We start from the raw sequence: 22918 nt of genomic DNA, 5'->3' as shown, positions 1-22918 counted from the left end.
ACCATTTCCCCTTGTCCTGCAGTTATCAACCCTTTCAAAGAGTTGACTCCCCTCCTGTTTGTAGGCTCCCTTCAGGTACTGAAAGGCTGCAATGAGGTCACCCTGCAGCCTTCTTCTCTCCAGGCTGAACAAGCCCAGCTCCCTCAGCCTGTCTTCATAGGGGAGGTGCTCCAGCTCCCAGAGCATCTTCGTGGCTCTCCTCTGGACCCTCTCCAACAGTTCCGTCTTTCTTACTGGGGGCTCCAGACCTGCACACAGTACACCAGATGGGACCTCACAAGAGCAGAGTAGAGAGGGACAATCATCTCCCTGTCCCTGATGGCCACCCCTGCGAGTACTGATAATACAAGTAGTGATAATAGAGGATTCAGTCATCTGTTTGTCCAGGGTGCTGCCGTGGGTGCTTTTCTGTTGAATCAGTGGCACAAAATACACATTCTGCCATTTGCGTTCCAGCAGTGCCTCTCCCTCAGCAGCACTGGGGCAGGTTGCCCAGCGAGGTGGTGGTGCCCCGTCCCTGGGGACACTGCAGGTCAGCCTGGATGGGTTCTGCACACCTGACAGCTGTATGTGTCCCTGTGCATTGCAAGGGAGGTGCACTGGGTTACTTTTATACATCCCTTCTAATTCAAACTATTCTGTGAAGCTGGAGGTCTCTGGAATAGAGAGAATAGAGAATGCTTTGTATGCATTATCTGCTGAAGTTCTGGATTTTAATAGGGCTTCATTTCAATTAACATGCATCCAAGTGAAGTGGAGGCCTTGTTAAAGCACAAAACTCAGTTACTCCCTGTAATAATTTTCATTCAAGTGCCTCTTATCCATACATCCTGTTTATTCAGCTTAATGCAGTGTTCTAATCTGTATGTATTCAAATCCAGGCTGCCCTTCTGCTAATGTACCTTGGTGCATTAATTAGAAATGGGGACCCTTTTGACACTCTTGACACATGGAATGTATTTTTCTATTGTGTTTGATATCTCTTTTTTTTCCCCCTCTCACAGCAGTCCCAAAGTGGAAAAAAAGAAGGCAGTGGTGAGCCTGAGCCTTTCCAGAGCAGACAGCCGTGTGACGCCTGGCCCCTGCCGGATGGAGCCGGAACTGATGGGTCTTACACCCATCGCCCAAAACAATTTCCTCTTTAATTAAGGAGTTTTGAACCAGGGCTTAGGGAAAAGCAGCTACTTGCTGCTGGGAAGCTCCAGGTGTCAGTGGGCCCCAGCATCGTTAGGACCACTGGCTGTGATTATGGAGCAGCAAAACTACGTATGGGGTTTGTGCTGTGTCTGTTAACATATTTCTTCTCTCCTTCTCACAGCTAGTTCAGTGATTTGTTCTTGAAGGAGATTCAGGGGAAACCCATGGCATTATGGATGCAAGGGCTGTCCTAGCTCAGCCCAGTCACCAGTCTGCAGTAAAGAGCAAATTGAAAATACCTGAATGATGTGAAAGGACCCTCAGACTGATTCCTCAGTAACCTAAGATGGTAAGAGCCTGTAACCAGCATACAGCCTGTGCCCACAATTGCTCTGCACTGTTGTAGTTGATCTGAAGACTGATTTTTGTGTAAGCGTGGCTGTTTTTCACATAAATTGAGCCTGAGCACTCTCAAGGTAGCACCAAGAAGATAAAAAGTAGTGCTGGAATGACAGGTCCTGCCAACCCTGCTTCCCTATATAGCCTCAGAATTATAAAGCTCTCAGCACAGTGAGAAGACATAAGTGTGTTTTTGATTGCAGTGTAACAAAGTGTTATGGCATCTTTAGAAAACAAACAAAAATCCACAGGTAAATGGTGTGGTACTGGCAGGTTCAAAGTTGGATGGAACCCTGGGCAGCCTGATGAGGTGAGTTGCAACCCTGTCCATAGCAGGGGCTTGCAGCTCGATGATCTTTAAGGTCCCTTCCAACCTAAGCCATTCAATGATTGTGTGGACAGCCCTCACTTTGTACTCTGCCGTCATCTCCTGGGCCCCAAAGTCTGTTGTTTTTTTCAAATAAGTCCTTCTGCACAGTGAGGCTATGTGGTGAAACACTTTTCTCTTTATATCTAAGAGATGATTTTCATAAAATCATAGAATCACAAGGTTGGAAAGGACCTATGAGATCATCTAGTCCAACTGTCCTTTCATCACCATTACTACCACTAAGCTACTAAACCATGAAGATTCAGATTACACAAGACTTAGAATGGGATATTCAGGAGACAGAGTTAAGGGAAAATGAGAGAAAAGTGGTTTGGAAAGGAATAAGTGTGACAAAACAAAGGGATAAGAGGATAAAAGTGAATGATCAAGTGGAAACAGGGCTGGTGGTTGTGTTTGGCTGCCCATGCCCCGCACTGCTGAGCACAGTCCTACCTTCTATCAAACCCCATTTCTAACTGTGCTCTTGAATGAGGGGCTTTCTATTCTGCATACATGTGTGTAAGGACTGCCTTTGACCTCGTTGCTCATTCTTGTCTCATGAGGAGGGCAAAGCTTCCGTCAGCTTCTCAGCAGATGGCCTTTCTTCACATCTTTAAACACTAAGTCTTCCAAAATCTTTAGAAAGTCCTTTTAAAATTCCTTTCAAATATAACAATAAAATGTATGCTTTAAGTGTAAACTGTAAAAGGAAAGGAATAGTATGGGTAAATTGCATGTATATGGTGCTCTATTCGGAAGAATTTCTTTCCCCCCGGCGCAGCTCCGCGAGGCGCCGCCAGGAGGCGCCATTGTCCCTCGAAGCGCACAGCGGGCAGGGAGCTCCGGTTGCCCTGGAGGCGGCGCGGCCCTGGGAGCGGCCTGGGCGCTGACAGAGCTCGTAGGGCCGGGAGCGGCGGGGCGAGGGGCAACAGCGTTGTGTGGGTGCTGCCGAGACAAGGGTGGCGGCTGGGTGCCCGGGCCGGGGTGGAGGGGGGGTCGTTTAGGCCTTGGAGTTGGTGATGTGGATTTGGGTGTGGGTGGTGGCAGTGTAGGGGGGCACTAAGCAGGGCGCTGGGGGTATGGTTGGGCAGCGGGTGATCAGAGGCGTTGGGGGACGGTGTGGAGGGGCACTTTGGAGCACAGATCTTATGAGGGGCAACTGGAACTGGGATTGTTCAGTCTGGAGAAGAGGAGGCTCTCTACGAGTCCCTGAATGGAAGCTGGGGGGGGGGAGGGTCGGCCTCTGTTCCCAGGTAACAGAAATTGATTGAGGGGGAATAGCCTCAAGTTGTGCCAGGAGAGGTCCAGGTTGGTTATTAGGAAAAAATTCATCACAGAAAGAGTGATAATGCATTGGCACAGGATGCCCAGGGAGTTGGTGGAGTCGCTGTCCTGCAGTGCATTAAAGCCTGCAGGCATTAAAGAACTTTGTAGATGTGGCTTTGAGGACATGGTTTAGTCGGCATGGGGGGGCTACAGTTTGTCTAGACGATCTTAGAGGTCTTTTTCAACCTTAATGTTTCTATGAATCTGTATGTGTATGGCAGGCAGTGCAGTCTGGTTACTGGGGGCAAGTTGGCTCAGGCCTCCATTAGGATGCCTGGTGATGCAGGGGCTGGCAGGGAGTGCACACAGAACACAGTAAGGGACTGAGAGCACAAGGAATTGTTTGTGTGGTTTGGAGATTGGAGAGGGTATGACAGTGATAATTGTTCATGGAGACTGCTGGTAAAGCAAAAAGAAAAAAAATCCAAGGGATGGAACGCATCCCCTACAGGTGTAGGCTGAGAGAGCTGGGGTTGTTGAGCCTGGAGAAGAGAATGCTCTGGGGAGACCTGAGAGTGGCCTTTCAGTATCTGAAGGGGGGCTATAAGAAGGAAGTGGGTACGCTCTTCAGAAGAGTCTGTTGTAGCAGGACAAGGGGAAATAGTTTCAAACTAAAAGAGAGGAGATCTAGACTGGGTATAAGGAAAAAGTTTTTTGCAGTAGGGTGGTGAGGTACTGAAACAGGTTACCCAGTTAATTGATTGCCCCATCCTTGGATGCAATCAAGGGCAGACTGTGTGGGGCTCTGGGCAACCTTATTGAGCTGTTCATTGCAGGGAAGTTGAACCTGATGACCTTTACAGGTCCCTTCTATCTCAAATGATTCTATGATAAGTCTGTGTCACTGGTAGGGCTACCATATAGGTGATCACTGCAGTATCTGGAAGTCACAGTGCCTGGGCTGGAATATATGGGAGTTGCTTGATTCTAAGAATAAAGTGGCAGTATTAGTCATTAATTGAAAATGCATTGGTAATGATAGTGGGATTCTGTTAGGAGTTCAGCCTTATGATTAACTTGTTTGAGAGGAGAAAAATAGATTTTATCCTCTGCAAATGGTTTCCTGCAGGTTTAATATGTTCTCAATCCCTAAATATGTTTCCTTATCTCTTCTGTGTGTGTTTTCTCTTGTTTGCAAAACAGAGGAAATCTGTCATTGCAGTATGCTGTTTACCTTACTGTACAGCTTGGAGGCTTGTTTGCTGCACCCTGCACAGGAGGAAGTTCACAAATATATCATTAGATCTCACCTGAGACTTGAGTTTCAAAAAACGAGCCCTCGGAAAATACTGCTGCTTAAAATGTTTCAGTTTGTATCCAAATTTAAGGAGGAAAATTGATTATCCGTTTAGTAGAAGAGATCATTTTAAACAGAGATCAATTACAAAAAAGAAGTTAAAAACTGCTACAGCGATCTTCAGTTTCTGAGGAAAACCAGCAAACTGAGTGCTGGAAGTGGAATCAATACCACTCAGTTAATTCTGCACTGGAGAGGATGGCAGGTTCTTTTTTGTATGTAAAAATAGATCCTGTACTTGTGGATTTGATCTGGAGTGAAGTACCTCACTCTGTCTCATTGCCATTTTTTTCCTTAATTCACTTGGTCTCCTTAACACTCAGAGTGTTCACAATTTTTAAAGCTTTCATAGAAAGTATTGTATTAAGTAAATGGAAGCTTGATGTGAATTAGTATCTGTAAAGATTACACGTGAGTATTACAGAATTATAAGGCATCAGACTCGAGCAGCTGCTCACTTAGAGCAGGATTTTTTATTGGATGGATAATGTTAATAAGTTTTACAGCAGTCACGGTGATGCTGTCACACAGGCATGATTGTAATGAGACTTAACAACAGAAACATTTTACTCACCTGTAGCAACCGTTAAAACTGACCTGGAACTCTTTAGGAGTTTCAAGGTGCAGCTGGCAGGGGTTAGAATTTTCCACATTTCTGTGAGTGGAATTGGCTCTGTTTGTGACTTCAGTATTTGACTGTTGCAAAGACTTTGATTGACAGCTTTAGGCAATTGACTCCAAGAGTCCATGTTTTCAGCAGCAGAGCAGACAGGATCTGTACAACTAGTTTTCCAATAGACTGGGGGTAAATTTCTGGATAAAACATGAAGATATTCCAAGCTCTAAGGAGCTCCAAGGTTGACCAAGGTGTGGCTATGCTTCCTCTCACCTTGCAGAGTGAGCATTTTTTTACCTGCCTTTCTGCAGCAGAGTGGCTGTTCTCAGCACATTCACTTGTTTCATCACCAGGCATCATGCGCTCATCCAGGGTAAAAAGTAATTTTGGTTACAGAAAGTTGACATTGCCTTGCTTCAGGGTAGGGTGAAAGATCAAGAAGGCATCTGCCAGTGTGTGGATTAGAGCGCATGTGTCAATAGTTGGGTTCCATTCCCTTGAATTTTGGTCAATTTGGTTACTATGTTGCTTTCCATTATTTGTTGCCCCCCTTTACTGTCCTCGTTTTAACAGGAAGAGCACCCAGCCTGCTGCACGTTTAGTCACAGAACTGCTTTGTTGCAAACTTAGCTATTAGAGTGATAAATGGGCGTTCAGAAGTTGAACAGAAAAACAAGCTGAAGATGGAAACAGGTTGTGTACTGTGTTTTTAATCACCAAGTTTAAAACTTCCTTTGATATTTAAAGTATTTGACATTTGATGATGTGGCTACCAAAAGTGAGCAATCTTCCTTCATAAGTGCTATTTTTTTGTGACTATTTTATTTTAAATAATATATGCTACCAGTTTCATTACAGAACTGTTGTCAGTTGAATTCTGAGGCTGGTAGCTGTGTCAACATGCCCGGGGAATACTGCTGACACAGATAGCCCTTCAGAGAGTGGTTTTGTTCCAGCTTTGACAATGAAAACTGATATCAGAGTTGCAGTGAATGGCAAATATTCATAGTGCTAGGAGAACAGAAGGAGAAGGAAAGAGATGCATATTAACAAGCGAACTTGATAATAAAACAAGCCTGACAAACAAACAAAGGACTGTAAGAAGAACAACTGCTTGTTTGATTTGCAAAAAATGTAAAGCAACCCACAGTAATGGATGCAAGAAGTAACTAGTGATAGAGGGCCCTGCTCACAGACATATATTTATTCAGGACAACACTTCAGGGTGTCAGAACGTGGCCCTGAGTCCTGCCATGGGTTACTGCTGTCAGTAGAGCACCTCATTTGTATCAGAGCTGTTACAAACTTGTTATAAGTGACAAAGTCTGGTGAATGTATCATGATTTGAGGATTATTCATTCCTCATTTTGTTCTTCCTTTCTGCTTTGCCCTCTCCTTTTTAGATCTAATATCCAGCAGAAGTACATCAAAAAGCATGGAAGAGAAGAAGGTGAAACAAGAAGAGCAAAGTGCAGAAGAATCAGCTTTCCTGGAAGCCCTGCTAGAATTTCAGTGAGTTTAATATATTTATCTTTTCACTCACCTAGAGTAGATGAGTGAGTATATGAGTGAATAAAGCAGACAGCAAAGTATCCAATTCAGAGCCTGAACCAAACCATATGGAGGGTTGTGATTGCACACCATTCTTTTGTGCTCTTGTTTTGAGCTTTCAAGGCTATTTTAGAAATACACACTTTTTAAACTGTACCTCTACAAAATCTTCTCTGACTGCCAGAAAAAAGTTTATGTCATTAGGTTGTAACTTAGGACAATTAGTTTTATTAGACAGTAAAAACTTTTTTGTCTGCTAATAGCAGATATTTGATCTGCTTGCTCTGAGATCACAAGATCACATTTGATTGTAATTTCCAGAATTCCCCGGTGTTCACAGAGGTAAACAGCCAGAACCTCGAGCTCCAGTTGGTTCTGTTAGTGCAGCTGAGAGTGGAACACAAAGGAAAGTGATATAACCTACATCCAATAGTTTCTCAGTTAAAAATTCTGGCCTTAAAGAGTAGCAGAGGTTGGGCAAAGCAAAGAACAACCATATGCTGCTGTTGTGGTGACACCTGCAGGAGTTTACAGGGTTGATGTGGAATTTTCCATTTGAATTTACAAATAACAGAGTGCAGATTTCCATAGTGAAACAGACCAAGGTTAGCAGAGCTGTATCACAAATAAATACTATCCAGAAAGAAAACAAATAAATCTATTTTGCTAAGAAATAAGCACAGTATAGTAGTAGACTGAAGGGAAAAATAGGTTTCTGATAAATTTGTTGTTGTGCATATTTGGACATCAAAGCAAACAACTCAACAACAATCTGAAGTCTTCCACTGAAATGTGTGCTGTGCAGGCACACCATCTTTAGCTTCTAAAGCAGTAGTAGAGGAAAAGAGGAAGAAAGTTTTCATCCTGTTTCTTTCCTCCCTCTCCTCTTTTGTTCTCTTTCTCTCTCTTATTCCTTCACTGTCTCTGAAATTTATAATTTGTCTGTGCCACTTTATTGTGGAAAGCAGTGTAATAATACAAGTGTATTTCTTTCACATTCCTCTTTGTGACTTTGCCACCACATCGTGTGTATTTAGCTTTCTTTCCAGCTTCATTTGCACACTGAAGGATGACTGCTGTTCGTAGTGAGTTTGTTATTTAGGAGGCCACAGCACGGAGCCAAGCTGTCACCTTTGTCTAATAAGTAATACATTATGAGACCATCAAGTCTCATATCTTTGTGCCTACTGGAAAACTTGAGAATACTGTGGAGCACTCTGACAGAAGAGCATATAAATCTACACAAGAAGAGCATATAAATCTACACATCTCCAATGTACATTTCTCAATTCCTGTGTGATCCAAACTTAGGAAAAAAAAAAAAAAAAGTCATCTTCTTTTAAAAAAACGTATTAATATGATAGTTTGAGATTTATCTGGCCTACCTCTGAAAGAACTGCCTAGGCTTCTTCTACAGTGAGTGGTGAGTAAAAAATATTTCTGGAGCAGAAACTGTCTTGTCTTAAAAGCAATCTTTGCAAAAAGGTCAGCTAATCCACAGCCCAAAAGGAGAAGAACTTCTTCCTATCTGGTAGCCACTGGAGTAGCCAAAGGAACATTTTAGCCAGGGAGTCCCTTTCTCAGAATGAGCAAGAGATCCAGACTGATGTGAAGGTCCACATCCATGTGGGAAATCTTTTGTTTTCTGTGCAGTGAGCAGACATCAGTATTTACCTGAATTATTGAATCAGTGTGATACAAAAGAAATACGTGTAAGTGGAGTTTGTGTCTAATCTAGCTTAACATTCCCTTCTCTCCTCTTTTTGTAAGGATTTCTTTCTTTACTCTTTCTCTTCAGAATTGAAAGAAAAGAAGCAGCAATTGATAAGGTTTTGTTTGATTTGAAACAAGTGGAAAAAAAGAACAAAGAATACAATGAAAGAGTAAGTGACCATACATCTTTTTCTTATCACATTTTTTTCTCCTGACACATTTCACACATGGTATTTTAACTCACACATTCAGTTTTATTTTTTAAATCTAAATATTACATTTGCTACAAGAAGCCATTGCAGCGAATCTCTTGCAGTCAATGAAAGTGAAGTTAATGAATCTCTTTATATGCTCAGGAGTTATAAAGCATAGCTGTCCTAAATGCAACCATGCAAAAAAAAAAAAAAAAAAAGAGCTGCAGGAGTAGAGATGCCAATTTGGACACAGGAATAAATTAAAGTGAGTTCAATGAAGGTGATTTTCAGTGCAAGTGAGATCCTCATTAATTCACTAAGTATTTATCCTGAGTGACGCTTAGACACAGCAGTCCAATATGGCATCTGAGAACTGAGAGCAGCGAGCTCTGAAGGTAGGTATATCTACATTCACCACACGAAAGGAATTGAAATCTCTCAAAAGTCCTTAAACTTCCCATAGCAGTGAAACATTGACACAAACGTTCTCTGTTCTTCCAATGCCTGCTATTCCCACTGACTTTTAAAATACCTATTTCGTTTTCCTTGGTGTTCCTTTCAGTCTTGAAACCTGGGTTGTATATTTCTTGTGTAACACGAATCCTTCACTATCAGTGGGAGTGGATTTAGCTCTTTTCTCTGCAGACATTTGTAGGCTCCTGTGGTTATTCACTCAACTTGCAGCTAGTTCATGGTCTCTCAAGGACTTCTTCAAACTTTAGACTGTACAAGACACTTCAGGGCATGCTTGAAGTGCTATTTATTGAGCTCTTTGGGCTCCCATCTTACTGCTTTTGACTGGTTCAGAGTTAATCCTTTCAGAAGTGGGGAATGTTTGAGACTCTCTACTGCATTGTAATTGGTTTGGCTGTTACGATTGTTTGCTCCTTTATGCTGTCCTTTGGGAGAAAATATACAGTCAACAATTTCAAATACTTTTAGTGTCTCTTGACAGGGTCATGGTCAAGAGGATGTAATCACAGTTGTGGAATCTGCATGTAGGACTCCAACTCTAGCTCAGATAAGACTCTTGTGATTACATGCAAGTAACTCGATTGTCTGATGATGTTTCTACACGAAGGCATTAAATTCTCATTAAGAATATTGAAGTAATTAACTCATGCATATAAACTGTTATTAAATTGATCCACAAAAAGCTTTCTTTCTAGGCAATGGAGGACTATTCATGTGCAGCACCAAGTATATTCAGGCAGCCATTTGTTTCTCATTTCCTTGGGGTAGACATCTTCAAATCAGAGAAACTTCTGAAACTTGCAGATTCTCCCCTCTGTACTTGACAAACAAGAAGAATACATTTTTGCTGAGCGCTCTTGCAGTCCATCCTGCACTGGTACAGGTCCAACATTTCTTCACTGCTTTACCTGGTAACTTTGAAAGCAAATTTGAAAACATTTCTACATACGTCTTTCCAACTCCTGTAGAATGACAACCTGAAGGAGGAACAGCAGGCACACATCAGGCGTATACTAAGAAGAATAGAGGAAAAGGAGCAAGAAAAAGATGCAAAGGAGGTTGTAACTAGGGATGATGTGGAAGAATCACTGAAAGACAAATGGCAATATGCCAAGGACAAAGAGCAAATTCTAAAAGGTAAATTATGAGTTGTGGAAGAGTGGTTTGCAGTTTACACTATCGGAATTACACAGATTTTGCATTTTAAATAGATTCTGTTAATAAATAGCTTTTAACCTTTCCTCCCTAAAATTCAATTGTGAAGGACTTGTAAGAAAATCTGCTCATTAACCTGAATTAAGAATCAATGGGAGTGAGTCTTTTGTAGAAACAAACCTAGTATGTTAGACTTCTTGTGAGGTGTGTTACTGTGCAAGCACAGACACTTCATATTTTCCATTAAATTGAAATTCATGAAAGCCCTTTGCACTGGCTCCACTGGAAGACTGAAAAATGAATATTGATGGCAGCAAGAAGGACTGCTTGTGGTTGCTGAAAGATGTGGTTGCCATCCCTGTGATTCTCAGTGGGAGTGAAGTCAGATGTGTCTTCAGTTATACTTCAGTGAGAATTGTTGTCTCCTTGGCAGAAGAGGATCAGTGTTTTTTCAGCAGTGATGCTGGCCCTTGGTGCTATGTGAGACCATCATGTTATAAAGAGCTGTAATGTAGAAGAATCTCCCCCCTATTTCCCAGTCCCAGTGAAAGTGCCTTCATTAAAGAAATCAATGAAGTCAAAAGAATTACAGAATATCAGCTCAAGAAACTGGTGATGAACTTGTCTTCCACTGTTCTTATTTTTATAGACCTGCTCTTCCAAACAGAAGAAACTGACCAACGACTTTCAGTAAGGCAGAGTGAGAGGGATTATTGGTTGGACTACAAAAATGTAGGAAGTAGGATGGATGCCAACAAGATTAAGAATCTGAAAAGAGACATCAAGGAAGTCAAAAATGACTTTGAGAGGTCTTCAGGTCAGTTTACACCTAGTGTAATGAAAACCTTCTAAATTCTTTGTGTATTACTTGCATGAACTAATTAGATTATGATTGAAATTCAGGACTGGAGGGAGCTGTACGGGCAGTGGTTTGAGCTGTGCCTCCATTTGCTAATCTCATGCTGAGGCCAAACTGCCAGCAGACATACACAAATCCTGGCAACTGTTTCAATATTGACACAACAGTGCAATTATTTAAGAGCTTGTATATTCTAGTGCTGAGTGCTTTATAAAGCCGTTAGATTTTTTTATTACTGCTCTATTTTAAAATCATTTAAATATTTTGCTGGTGTGTAACCCATGCTGCTAACAGGAGAAGGATGTCCTGATTTTCTTCCTTTATGACCCTCTCAGTATGCATGGCCACAGCCAACAGCTGCTAGTAACAGGCAGTGACACTCTAACAGTCTGTATATTCTGTGCCAACCATTACCAGGCATCAGCTACTGGGGACAAGAGCCAGCCTGCTATCTTTTTGTCTCTTGAGACATATTTTACCACGATTAAGATCTGCATTATGTTTTCTGCATTGCCAAATAGCTTCTCAGAGATCAAGGTTTGTATTCAAGGAGAGGCTGATATTTTTTGTGTGTTTTCCCTCTTCTCAGTCAAATGAAAACTTTGCTGTACAGCTGCTGATATATGAAATGAAAAAGAGAATAGGCTCTTATATAGAATGCCAAAATGAACCCATAGGAACATTCAGTCTGGCCTCCTGCATATCACAGGATATAGAGCCAAAAACTCCTGACTGAACAGAAATATTTATTGAGGGACTGTGACAGAGATACGTATAGCAGTTGCCTAATTAGCATACAGAAAAATGATGCTGTAATGAATGTTAGCATACTGTTTTACTCAGCTTCCAAAAATCAAATATGTGTTTGATGGGGAGTACTGTTTCCTAGCCTACAAAAAATACAGCTAGCAAGCATCCACTGTGATGCTGCAGCAAATCGGGCTTGTTCAATTCTCAAATCTGTAGCAGGCTTAGGGTATAAATATAGGTAGAGTGCTTTCTGCCTCTGTAGTTACCTCTGCAGGGCCTGACACTGGCATCATTCATGTGGTCTGGAGATGGCATTGTAAAGAGAATTACTGGAGGGCAGAGGAAGCAAAAGAAAGCCTTACACTTACATGAGGTCTGGAGGAAAAAATCTTACAGTGAGGCATGGGGGAAATAGGCTCCACAGAAGGAGTGAGTGTGTCTGAGCAATTCCTCCTCTTACTGTCCCAAAGCATCTCAGATTGTTCACATGTCTGAAACAATGAAAAGGTGATTCAAATATTGCATGTAAGTACTTCTAGTTCTTCCTGCCAAGTCCAGGTGGTGGATTGATTACAGCAGACAGCTTCCACAGTGTTAAATTAGGAACTAATGCACAACTAATGCACCTTTCCTATTTGACTGCTTTTGGTTTCACAATGGGTCCATGTCCAGACACACTGAAAGCCAAGTCAGCAGTAAGTGGAGTGTCTGCAACACAAGCACAGAGCTAGGCAGAATTTTAAGCTTCTGGAACAAAGGTGAAATGCCTTTCTTCAAACAAATTTGCTGCAATCTCATTAATTCTTCCACAAGCAGAAAAAACAAAGCAGCAGGGGGCTATTTAGAATAGCACAAAAACAACTGAAGGGAAGGACCAAATAATTAAACAGGAGGTATCTAGAACTCAGAGTCAAACAAATTCCATTCAGTGTAAGACATTCTAAATAAGGAGCACAAGTAATGATGAGAGCAAATATTTGAGGCAATTGCTACATTCCCTTTTTTTTTTTCTTTTGTCAAATTAGAACCCCCTGGAAGACATGGGTAGGTCAGAAGATTTATTAGGCTCTGGAGGATGGTAACTGAAAAAAAATGCTGCACTAATCCAAGTGTGTGAGATGACCTGCTGTGCTTCTATATGTAAAAACTAAGTTTTCTCAAGATGTCCTGTGGGTCATTCCAGGAGCTCTGCTATCGAGAGAGAAAATTTAACATTAAGATTAAAAATATCTTACTAGAGAATTACTCGGTTTAGGAGCTGCTGCTGTTGCCAACAGAGAAGTGCAAGCTACTTCAGCTTTCTAGCTTTGTGCTTAATACTGCTCTTTGGATTTGGAAGGATGTCTTCTATGGACAAGTCAGCTGCTCCACAGTATGGGATTCAACACGTGTGTTGGCTGATAAGTTCCTGTTTAGGAACAACATTGTTGTCAGGTTATGATTTCTGGTTTTCTTTCTTGCTTTGAAGAATATTACAGAAATGCTCTGAAAGCAGTGAAAGAAGAGAATGCTACTCTGGTTGAGATGTACATGAAGAAAAATAAGGAACAGGCCCCAGAGGTATTCCTTCCTTTTTTTTCCCAAAATGCTAAATGTGTTATAGTTCTAATTTATGCACTCTGCATAAGTTATTATTTCAATTGGAATTAAGATGTGGAACTTTTCTGACAAATTGAGAGCAAAATGACCTGTTAGTGCTCTTACTGCATATGGCATTGCTTGTTGTCACACCCGTGTACCATATTTACATCAAACAACGAGCAGCTCTGAGGGCATCTTACAAGAGCAGGTATGGGAAACCAGAGCACGAGGCACAGGTATTACTTGTTCATGAACACATTGCTTCTGCTTGCAGAGACACCAAAAAACATGCAGTGTGAGAAGCCAGTCCTGTGTGCTTGTGGTGAGGTACAGCAGCACCAGCCCTCCCTGTTGTTTCTTTCCTCTTACTGACATCAATAATTCAGTCGTACCAGTGGCTCGTTAGCACAGATCTCTACACGTTTATGTCACTTGTCAGATTAGTGCTGTCTCAGCTGTTATTTTACTTGTCTTGTTGTAACAGCCAAAGGTTTGACAGCTTGAAAACAGGAAGTCTTGAGCAGTAGTGGGAACTGGGCAGAAATTGATGGAGAAAAAAGAAATTCTCCTAATTCAAATATAGAAAACTATAAAATATTAGTAAATTGCTTGTCATGTAAACAGGGCTGGATGATGGAGAAGAAACAGCTGGCCTTGTGGGCTAAATCTGCTTGTAATCCCTCAGGGGATGTTACAGCCTGTTGTGATGATGTTTCTTAATTATTTCCTGCTGAACAGCAGAAGGTTCTTTTTACTGTACAGCGCTGTCAAAGTCCTGCCTTCAGAGGAGATGATATTAAATTGTGTTTTCTCAGAACGCTGTAAGATACTTAGACAAAAGCAGCTGCAGAGAAATTGAAGAGAATGAGTGGCTAAAGGAAGAGGTAAGAGGATCACTTGTTTTCAGTCTATCAGAGCAGCTCAGGTTTGAAATACAGAGGCGTACAATGGTAATTGTGTCCAGGGACACAAATACTCTGAGCACTTTTAGAGCACGGAAAAAAAAACACTTTGGAAAAAGGGCCTTCAGGCAGCTCTAAATGGGAGGTAATAAAGAAACCCTGGAGCTGAGGACCCTGAGGAGAGGAAGATGCAAATTGCACATAGCTATAGTTTATTACTTGGTACTTTTATACTGTTCTTTCATGGCAATTTAGAGCTACATATTAGATATATGTAACTTTTATTGTCAAGGAAAATCTTTTTGTAAGCCAAATTCATGACACTGATTTTTCCGCGGTGAAAGTTTGATTGTGTTTGTTCCAGTGCAGATTCCTCACTGCGGTCAAAACCAAAGCAAGAGATTGGAGGGAGGAAATGCCCTTTCCCATTTTTGCAACTCACAGTTTATTTAGAGTGGAGAAAAACTTGTTTGGAACTTAATGAGTGAACTTATTCTTTTTCAGTACCAAATCAACAAATCTGGCAGGGGTTCTCCTTTTTACCTGCTGGCTTAAGGCACTGGCCAATATGCAAGGACACGGGCTTCCTTCTTCGAATTAACAAGCTCTGAGCTCACACCTTTAGCTTTCCAAGGAGGGTGTCCAAGCCACAGTCTTTGTGGCAATGAGGTAGTTGTCAGCAGAAGGGAATGAATGTTTTAATCTGTATAAGCAAACGGGAGCTTGAATTTATGTTCCACCACTGACTGAGCATGTACTGCTGGAGAATTCCATTCCCTTTTCTCTGTCTCACAAATTTTACACAATATTAGGCAGTGTAACAGCAGAGGTCCACTTCAGAGTGTTCTCCTGTCCTGGCAGGCTCTCTGCTCAGTCTTGAGGGCTGTGGGTTTCTTCCCTCTCAAACAGGAGTTTTCTGTGTTATGAATTATTTTCTTTTGTTCTTGGTTTTCCATGAGTTACTGCTCTGAATTATTGTGGCAAACAGAATGTTTGCCAGTTGCTTTTCCAATCCTTGGAATTCACTCATTCTTTTGCTTTCCCTATACAAATCAAATGTTTTCTTGAAGGCTGATGGCTGTATGTAGGTGGCAGACCCTTTCAGTATTTTCTTTTGGGGATTTAAAACAAAAATTTCAGTTTTGTCAGTGTTCACAATTTAAAAAGGCGGCGTCTTTTTTTTTTTCCTGAACTGAAAAGAGAGTTACCAACACACACATAGCATAGCTGCCTCTAAAGGGGAATGAACTTGGAGAACACGGTCACATTTTTCCATCATTAGTATGTTGCACCAAGCTGACACAAAGCTGTATCACCTCGTTGTGCCAAGCCACATCCTGCTACTGCTTAATGTCCTGCCAGTTTCACCTTTTTTAATTGCTAGAAGAAATGGGAAGTGGCTTTTCACTGCAAATTTGGATGATTATAGCGGTGTGAATTAGGCCTAGGTGAGAAAAGAAGTATTCAGGTTACTAAATCCTGCTTTTATACATGTGCATGCGTGGCTTTGGAGAAGGTATCCACCCCATTAAACACTTTGCTTCCCAGTGAAGGAGGAAAGAAGTTGCTTGGACTTCAGGTAAATTGCGAGAAATTGTGGGAACTGAACAGCTGGTATTCTGCAGTTAATGTAACTTCATTGCAGCATGGAATGATGATTAAACAAAAGGAAGTAGCACCTGGGGTTTAGTCCATACAGTGGCTAACCTGGACAGAAAGCATCACTAATTCTGGGTGAGAAAGTTTTATGTGTGAATGGGAATTGGGAAAGGAATACTTGCTGAGCAAGGGCCTGAATTTCCCTCTGCAAAGAATGCTTTTCTCTCTCCGAGTTCTGTTGTGAAATTGAAAAAAAGAGACAAATCCAAAGTTTGTTTCTCCCAGAAAAATTTGGCCACATGAGAAGGTTCTGCTAGCAGGGTTGCATTGCCCACATGTGTGTCTGCAAAGGGTTCGGATGTAGAAGAACCAGAGACCTTTCTTTTGCCTGAAAATGGGTCCGCACCCAGTGCACAGTGTTGCTGACACAGCTGCTTTCTTCCTAAGCATGTGCTGCTGAGACAGTCTGTACCCTGACTGGAAAGCTTTCCTAGTAACTACCTGAAATTACCTTTCATTGTTTTGTTTTTATTTACTATTATTTAATTGTCTAAAGGTTAAACTGTACCGAAAGGAAGTGAGAGATCTGAAAGCCTCTGTTCAGCTCCTGGAAGAAGAAAATATCAGTTTAGTGAGAAAACTGATGGATAACAAAATTCAGAACCTGAGAGTACCCAGGTAAAATGATGCCTTCAGACTCAGAAGTCATTATCACTTTTTAAAAACAAGGCCTACCTCTATTTGGGCTTTCCAGCAATGAAAGCAATGTAGTTTTTCTAGTTGTGTGGTACCTGGATTTGACTGTGTGTGGGACTTGCATCTCTAAAGGATAACAGTGAACTTGTAACCTTCTAAATACCAAAATTCAGGGAAGAAGCTGAAATATTTGACTATGGCTGGGTCTTTGTAGGTTATTACTTTCTCCTAATGGAGGTACAGTTAGGGCTTGAAATAGTTTCTTTCTGTTGTCACTGTCTCTGACCGGGTTCTCAGACCAAGTGCAAGTGATGGCTTTTTCTTTTATTGCTGGTAAAATGTTAAAGGATTAATATGCAAGTATGTGAGGCTTTGCAATCTTGCAAAGTGAAACAGATTGCAAGAAGCACTGGGCAGCAGTAAGGAAGAAGCCTTGGAGTGAGTTTCTCTACAGATGTGTCTGTAGTATTACTTTCCTTTATACTTAAACCACTGACCTTGTTCCCTACGGAGCAATGAACTTACCCTCAAAATGTCCTTGCTAATGGTATGCAAAGCACAGTGTGATAACAGGAATGGCCCCTCTTCATTTTCTACTCCCAGCTCAGGAATTTCAGTCCTACTGCACAAAAAAGTTCGACGTCTTAAGTCAGAAGTGAACATTTTTCTCTCCTCTCAACTCTGAACTGCTTTTAAGAAGGAGCTGCCAGCTGCGGTTCCAGTCTTGGACTGACTGGAGACTGTAACATTTGTTTTCTTTTAGTCTCATGGACACAGCTGAAGCTAAAGCACTGAGAACAAACAATGAGTAGCATTAGCTGCTAAGCTACCTGGCTGCCTCCATTGCATTTTTAAGCCATTGCGCTGTTCTGCATTTGTGCTTGATCAGAAAGGGCACTGTCCTCTCACCCCAAGGCACTGCACCAAGGGATTTAGAGAGAATTCAGACTTCTAATGTGCGTTTCACTTTTTTTTTTTTCCCCTTTTACTTTCATAGGCGTTTATTTCTTACTCAGGCAGCTGGCTTGCAAGATGAATCTCTCCAGGATGAAAGTAAAGCAGTAGAGCATAGAGAGTATTCAGGTAACACACATGCCAGCAGCTTATAAGAACTGATAAGTCACTGGACATTTAAAAGCTTATTTCTTATGGCTTCTCCAAACTGCCTGTAATTTCCCACTTAAATGAATCCACCACAGTAATGATAAAATGTAGCTTGGATTAGGAAGAGACAACACAATCGGTAACATAGTTCTAAAACTGAAATCAGTGTTTAGACTGTTGAATGTCATTACTCATAGAGCTAGCCAGGAGCTTGGCTAATGGAATCAGCCATCTTTTACAAAGATGTGGTTCATATCTTAATCAGCTCTTTACTGATCCATATCGTCGTAACTTCATTATCGTATCTCGTCCTGGGGAGGACACACTGCTTTCACGTGATGCCCACATGCACCTTGCACTCATTCAGCTCATGGAGTTATTGGAAACTATTCCCTAGCAAGAGCAGGTGAAGCTGCACAGAGCTCAGCCTGACCTTCAAATCTTGGTAAGATGTATCGGGCTCGGAGCTGGCTGGTAGGTGTGGATTAGATGCCTGTTTGCTGTGACAGGCTCAGTGCTGCTACCTGTGCTGTATGCTCACAGTACTTGGTGGAGGAGCTGGGATCATGTCACTGTCACAGACCTACATGTCATTTGTCATTCCGTGTCAAGAACTGTCATCCTGAGAGTTGGTCAGCTGCAAATCTGAGCTATGAAGGGAAATTGTAAGAATAGCTGTGCATCAGGAACATATGGAGATGCATACAGAGAAGTAACTATTTCTGCTGTATTTCCTATTTTCTAAGTATTTGTGGCTATAGCTGTTTATTACATCACACTGTCAAGCCACATTAAAGATTATAAGCAGTGCTGCTACTGACAACTAATTGTGATCTTCATGAAGTTTTAACAGCTACACACATCATTTTTGTCTTCAAAAAAGCAAAGACTGATGGAGAGGAAAGCCTCGGGAGATACACAGTCTCCTGTCAGAAAAAGAAGTCCTTTCCAAAGATTCAGTGTGAAACAGAGATTGAGAAATCACGGGACCGTGATGAAGAGCTGCAGGAAATGTCATTGACTCCCATTCTTAATAGCTTGTTTGAAGTTGAAAGAGATTTCCAGGTATGAGTTCAAGTATTTGAGTCTTTACTGCCACAGTGTATTTCAGGGTGGAGCACTGGCTTCTGCCACTGCAGGGTTCCTTCTTCCTTCTCTCTGACCTTGGCTCTGTGGTCCTGTTCCTGCATCTGGGCAATTCTGGTGCACATCAGCCTTTTCTACAGCTGATTCACTCACTAACCCAGTAGAAAAGCCTATTTTTTTTTATCTCCTCGAGTATTTTCTGTTGTGTTACTCAACCACACTGACTCAGAGGTCTGGAGAAGACCAGAGCCAGAATAAATGTGGTGGAAGCACACAGCTGGATTCGGACCTCTTGCCTCTGGCAGTAACGAGCTGTTGGATTAGTTTAACCCTTCTTACAGAACTAAGTGTGGGAGCACAGTTTGGTCTGCAGAGAAAGTTATTGTTGAAAACCTGCAGGAAAACTGGGCAGCAGGGCTGCAATCTCCTAAGGTTAACTGCCTTGTAGCTTCATCCATCAACACTGAAATTACTGAACACAACGACCCCAGGACAACGCCTTGACAGTTGATTTTCATAGGAAACATGCTACTTATCTGAAAAACTGTCTCTTCTAAATATAATGTAATTGCAAAATAATAATATTCTTTCTTCTTAAGGAATACTTAAAATTGGGTCCTCTGGTATCAAAACCAATCTGTGTGGTTGGAAGAGCCATGCCTATTCATAAAGAGCCAGAAGAAACACCAAGCAAGAGCCCCCCAGAAGGTGACTACATTGGTGGATCTGACAGGCACATCACACCTCAGATGATCAAGGCCTTATCTGAAGAAGAGCTTGGTTAAAAAAAAACAAGCTGGGTTGTTAACACAGAAATGTAACATTCTTGATTCATTAAAGATTTGCTCTGTCCTTCAAGGAATGAATGCACTTTGTGGAACTATTTTTGAAAGCCTGAATCATCTACATATTGAAGTTTAATTCGAGGCACGTGGAGAGCTGCTTTCCTTAGATACAGAGGAGAGTCCTGTGCATGCCCTGGGCTTCTCAATCCAAGCAGCTGCAGGCGTAGCTAAGAAATGATCTGAGTTACTACTTAGCTTTCGTGGCCCCTGCTTGCAGCCTGTCAAATGTGGGATGCACCCTGAGCAGACACTGAATGCAGATTGCCATCAAATATAGGACGTATAATACTTTGCTAAATGAGAATCCAGGTTAGCCAAGCACAATTCAAATATTGTTAGAAATGGAATGTTTGAATCATTTTATCTGTCTGTATCAAAAATTCTACTTAACCATCTTACAATTATTGACAATTAATTAAAAAATTTTGAAAAACAGCATAAAATCATTTTCTTTTAATTAGCCAAGTTCATTGTGCAAGCGTTCATCTTTGTTGTGTGCCTGGTGTTTGTTAAATGTATCTTGGCACACTGATTCACTGAATTTTTCCCTGTTCTGTGTGTCCTGGACACGATGCACTGACTTCCCCACAGGGCAAACAGCATTGCAGTGCCTCACTTTAATCCCGTGCTTCAGTGCAACCATTTTTCATCCTTTCCTTTACACCCAGCAGGTGTCTCCTTGAGCCGAAGGTGCTTGGAACTGACTACCAGCTCCTCAGAAACCTGGCTCTCAAAGAAGCACAGAAACACAGGAGCCTTCATTCATCTCAGGCTGAATCTCCCTCGGGTTGCAGAGTGAACACGTAGATGAGTTTGGACGCCTCTGCTGTAACCAAGTTACTGCAAAGACTGAGGTGACCCCTAATATTCATGTAGCCAGAGAACGTGGATCCATGCTTGCAAGGTGCTCATGTTTCCAGCCCAACAGAAGGCTCCCTTTGGCTGCAGAGGTTTTCTTTGATTGAAGTGCAAGCTGTAGGAGACAGCTTACTTGAAAGAGAGATTAGTTCTGCTCAGTGGTTAGTCTGGCTTTTCATTCCGTCACGGAATTAGAATATGGCTTATGTTGAACAGCTTTGCTGTTAAAGAAAGGCCTTGCCTTCTTCCCACCGCTCCCCAGAGGGCATTTACATTAATGCAGGGCTCACCTCTGTGCTTCTGTCCATAATCCACTGCACTGTGCAAGACAACATCAAGTTGTACCTCAGGAAAAATAACTTTGCATCTTGAAATCACTGCTTAGGTTTTAACCGTAAGTGCCTGTGTGGGTGAGAGGGAGCTAAAAAGAAATCTGAAACATGTTAATTAGGGCATAAACCACAAGCAGCCTGCAAAGCCAGATGCAAGCATCTTCAGTGAAGTGTCTCACATTCCCTTGATTTCTATAGGCTTTGCATTTAAAGCCTGTGAGGCTTTTCCATAGGAAACAGCTCGGCTTTTAGCAAAAGAGCATTTACAGATCATTGAGTGAGATCATACAGCAGGTCAGGACAGCCAGGGGATGAGGCCCAGCCAGCATGGGTGCATGCAAGGGTGCAGGCAGGACCTGCCCACCCTGATCGCCTTCTGGGATCAGGTGATTCAACTGGCAGATGAGGAAAAGGTGTCAACATTGTCTACCCAGACTTCAGCAAAGCCTTTGACTCTGTGTCACACAGTATTCTGCTGGAGAAGGTGGCAACCCCAGGGCTTGGGCTGCTGTGCTCTTTGCTGGGTAAAGAACTGCCTGAAGGGCTGGGCCCCAACGGTGAACAGAGTTACAGCCAGCTGGTGAACCCCAGGTGTCAGTGCTGAGGCCTGTCCTCTTCTTTATTGAGGACCTTGATGAGGGAATTGAGCGTATCCTGGGTAGGTTTGCAGATGACACCGAGCTGGGATGAAATGTTGATCTGCCTGGGTATAAGAAGGGCCTACAGACGGACCTGGGCAGGCTGGATCACTGGGCTGAGGCCAATGGGATGAAGTTCAGTAAGACCAAGTGCTACACTTTGACCACAGCAATCCCAGGCAATGCTACAGGTTTAGGGCAGAATGGCTGGAAAGCTGTGCTGAGAAATGGACCTGGGAGAGTTGATCAACACTTGGTGAACCATGGGCCAGCAGAGATCAGTATCCTTTGGCAGTGTGATCACCTTTAAATTCCCATCATTCAGATAGTTTTTGTTTTACTGTGGTTCTGCTGCCCAAGACAAGCGTAGGATGCTCACTGGGCTACAAGATGCAGAAAAGCATCCACGTGCCCCACAGTGGTAACAAAAGCAAAGCCTCTGTTCAGCTGGACTTGTTTTTAGCTGGCACACAACTAAAAACACAGTGTAGTTTTAACAGGAAAAACCTTTCAAGTGTTCACTGGAAATTCAAAGTTAAGTCAAAGAAACACAGGCACAGCCCAAGCTGCACATGAGCATGTGGTAAATGAGCTGGAGCTAAATCCACTACCTGCCTAAAAAAGCAAAACACAGTGCTGTATACTGCTTACCAGTGTTCATGCTGGGTTGAACCCTCTCTGAGCAACTTCCCTACAGGGGAAAGCAACTGGATTACACAGCTCTGTAGCCTGGCTGTGTAAGCAAGAGCTCTCCCCTGGGTTGTTGGGAGGCTTGCAGCCTTTGATGCAGCGAGGTTATGTAACAGTGATCTCTCTGCAGGTGCAGACCTGCACATATTGAGAAAAGAGGGCAGAGGACTTGCTCTGCAGCACTCTTCTCATTTGTCTGCTTTCTGGGAGAAAGGGCTTTGCACACACTGCTTCTGTGGGCTAAAAGGAGCTTGCCAGAATAAGGTCAAGGCAGAAGCTAACGGACTGAAAAGTTACACTACAGTGACAGGCAAGAGCAACTAATGGCATTAGCATCATAAGCCTCTGATGGTTCAGTGCTGAGTGGTCCTTTGAAGAAGACTTTCCTTTGGGTTTTGAATCCACTGTGCAAGTACAGATGTTTCTTTGTAACTCCGTGTTCCAGAGCTCGTGCTCTGCAGTGTATGTCAGGCACTGCGTTCTGGGACAGCACATGCTGCAGGAGACCAGCAAGTGTTCCTACAGCTGACCCACAAAGCAGCTCCCCTGAGCCCTGGGAAGCTGGGATTCGGCAGGGTGCTCACCTTTTCTTCACTTCTAATGACTGCAGGGCAGCCAGCAGCTGCAATTGTATCCAATCATGCTTTTTGGCAAAAGCAATACTGGAGCAATTGCTGTAGCTGGCATGGGGAAATCCAGCAGACACTCTGTGAATGAAGCAGAGATCTACACCATAAAGATAAAAC

The 22918-nt window shown here is 42.4% G+C and overlaps 1 protein-coding gene across 4 annotated transcripts; it reads left to right on the top strand.

The window, feature by feature from the left end:
- The first annotated feature begins 1402 nt into the window (after positions 1–1402).
- On the top strand, positions 1403–20053 carry CCDC83 (coiled-coil domain containing 83). Of its 4 annotated transcripts, none has more exons than XM_042862628.1 (11): positions 1403–1486; positions 6549–6657; positions 8495–8579; positions 10046–10214; positions 10882–11049; positions 13310–13401; positions 14238–14306; positions 16480–16601; positions 17617–17702; positions 18607–18788; positions 19409–20053. In XM_042862628.1, the coding sequence occupies exons 2-11, from the start codon at positions 6581–6583 to the stop codon at positions 19592–19594; spliced, it is 1236 nt and encodes a 411-aa protein (XP_042718562.1). In that variant the 5' UTR covers positions 1403–1486; positions 6549–6580; the 3' UTR covers positions 19595–20053. The 4 variants fall into 4 exon arrangements, with proteins under 4 accessions (XP_042718562.1, XP_042718561.1, XP_042718559.1 ...); XM_042862627.1 differs by lacking the exon at positions 1403–1486 and adding an exon at positions 2748–2804; XM_042862625.1 differs by lacking the exon at positions 1403–1486 and adding an exon at positions 2785–2844.
- The last annotated feature ends 2865 nt before the right edge of the window (positions 20054–22918 follow it).

Source organism: Lagopus leucura, unplaced genomic scaffold (genome assembly GCF_019238085.1).
Source record: "Lagopus leucura isolate 7727_CA_CO unplaced genomic scaffold, USGS_WTPT01 Super-Scaffold_702, whole genome shotgun sequence".
NCBI classification, from domain to species: Eukaryota; Metazoa; Chordata; class Aves; order Galliformes; family Phasianidae; genus Lagopus; species Lagopus leucura.
Note: the sequence above shows the minus strand (reverse complement) of the source record. Positions and strands in the feature narration are given on the sequence as shown.

Coding starts and splice junctions, on each gene's coding strand:
- CCDC83 (XM_042862624.1), top strand. Junction 16,602..17,616: donor CAGAACCTGAGAGTACCCAG/GTAAAATGATGC, acceptor TTACTTTCATAG/GCGTTTATTTCTTACTCAGG. Junction 18,789..19,408: donor AAGTTGAAAGAGATTTCCAG/GTATGAGTTCAA, acceptor TTTCTTCTTAAG/GAATACTTAAAATTGGGTCC.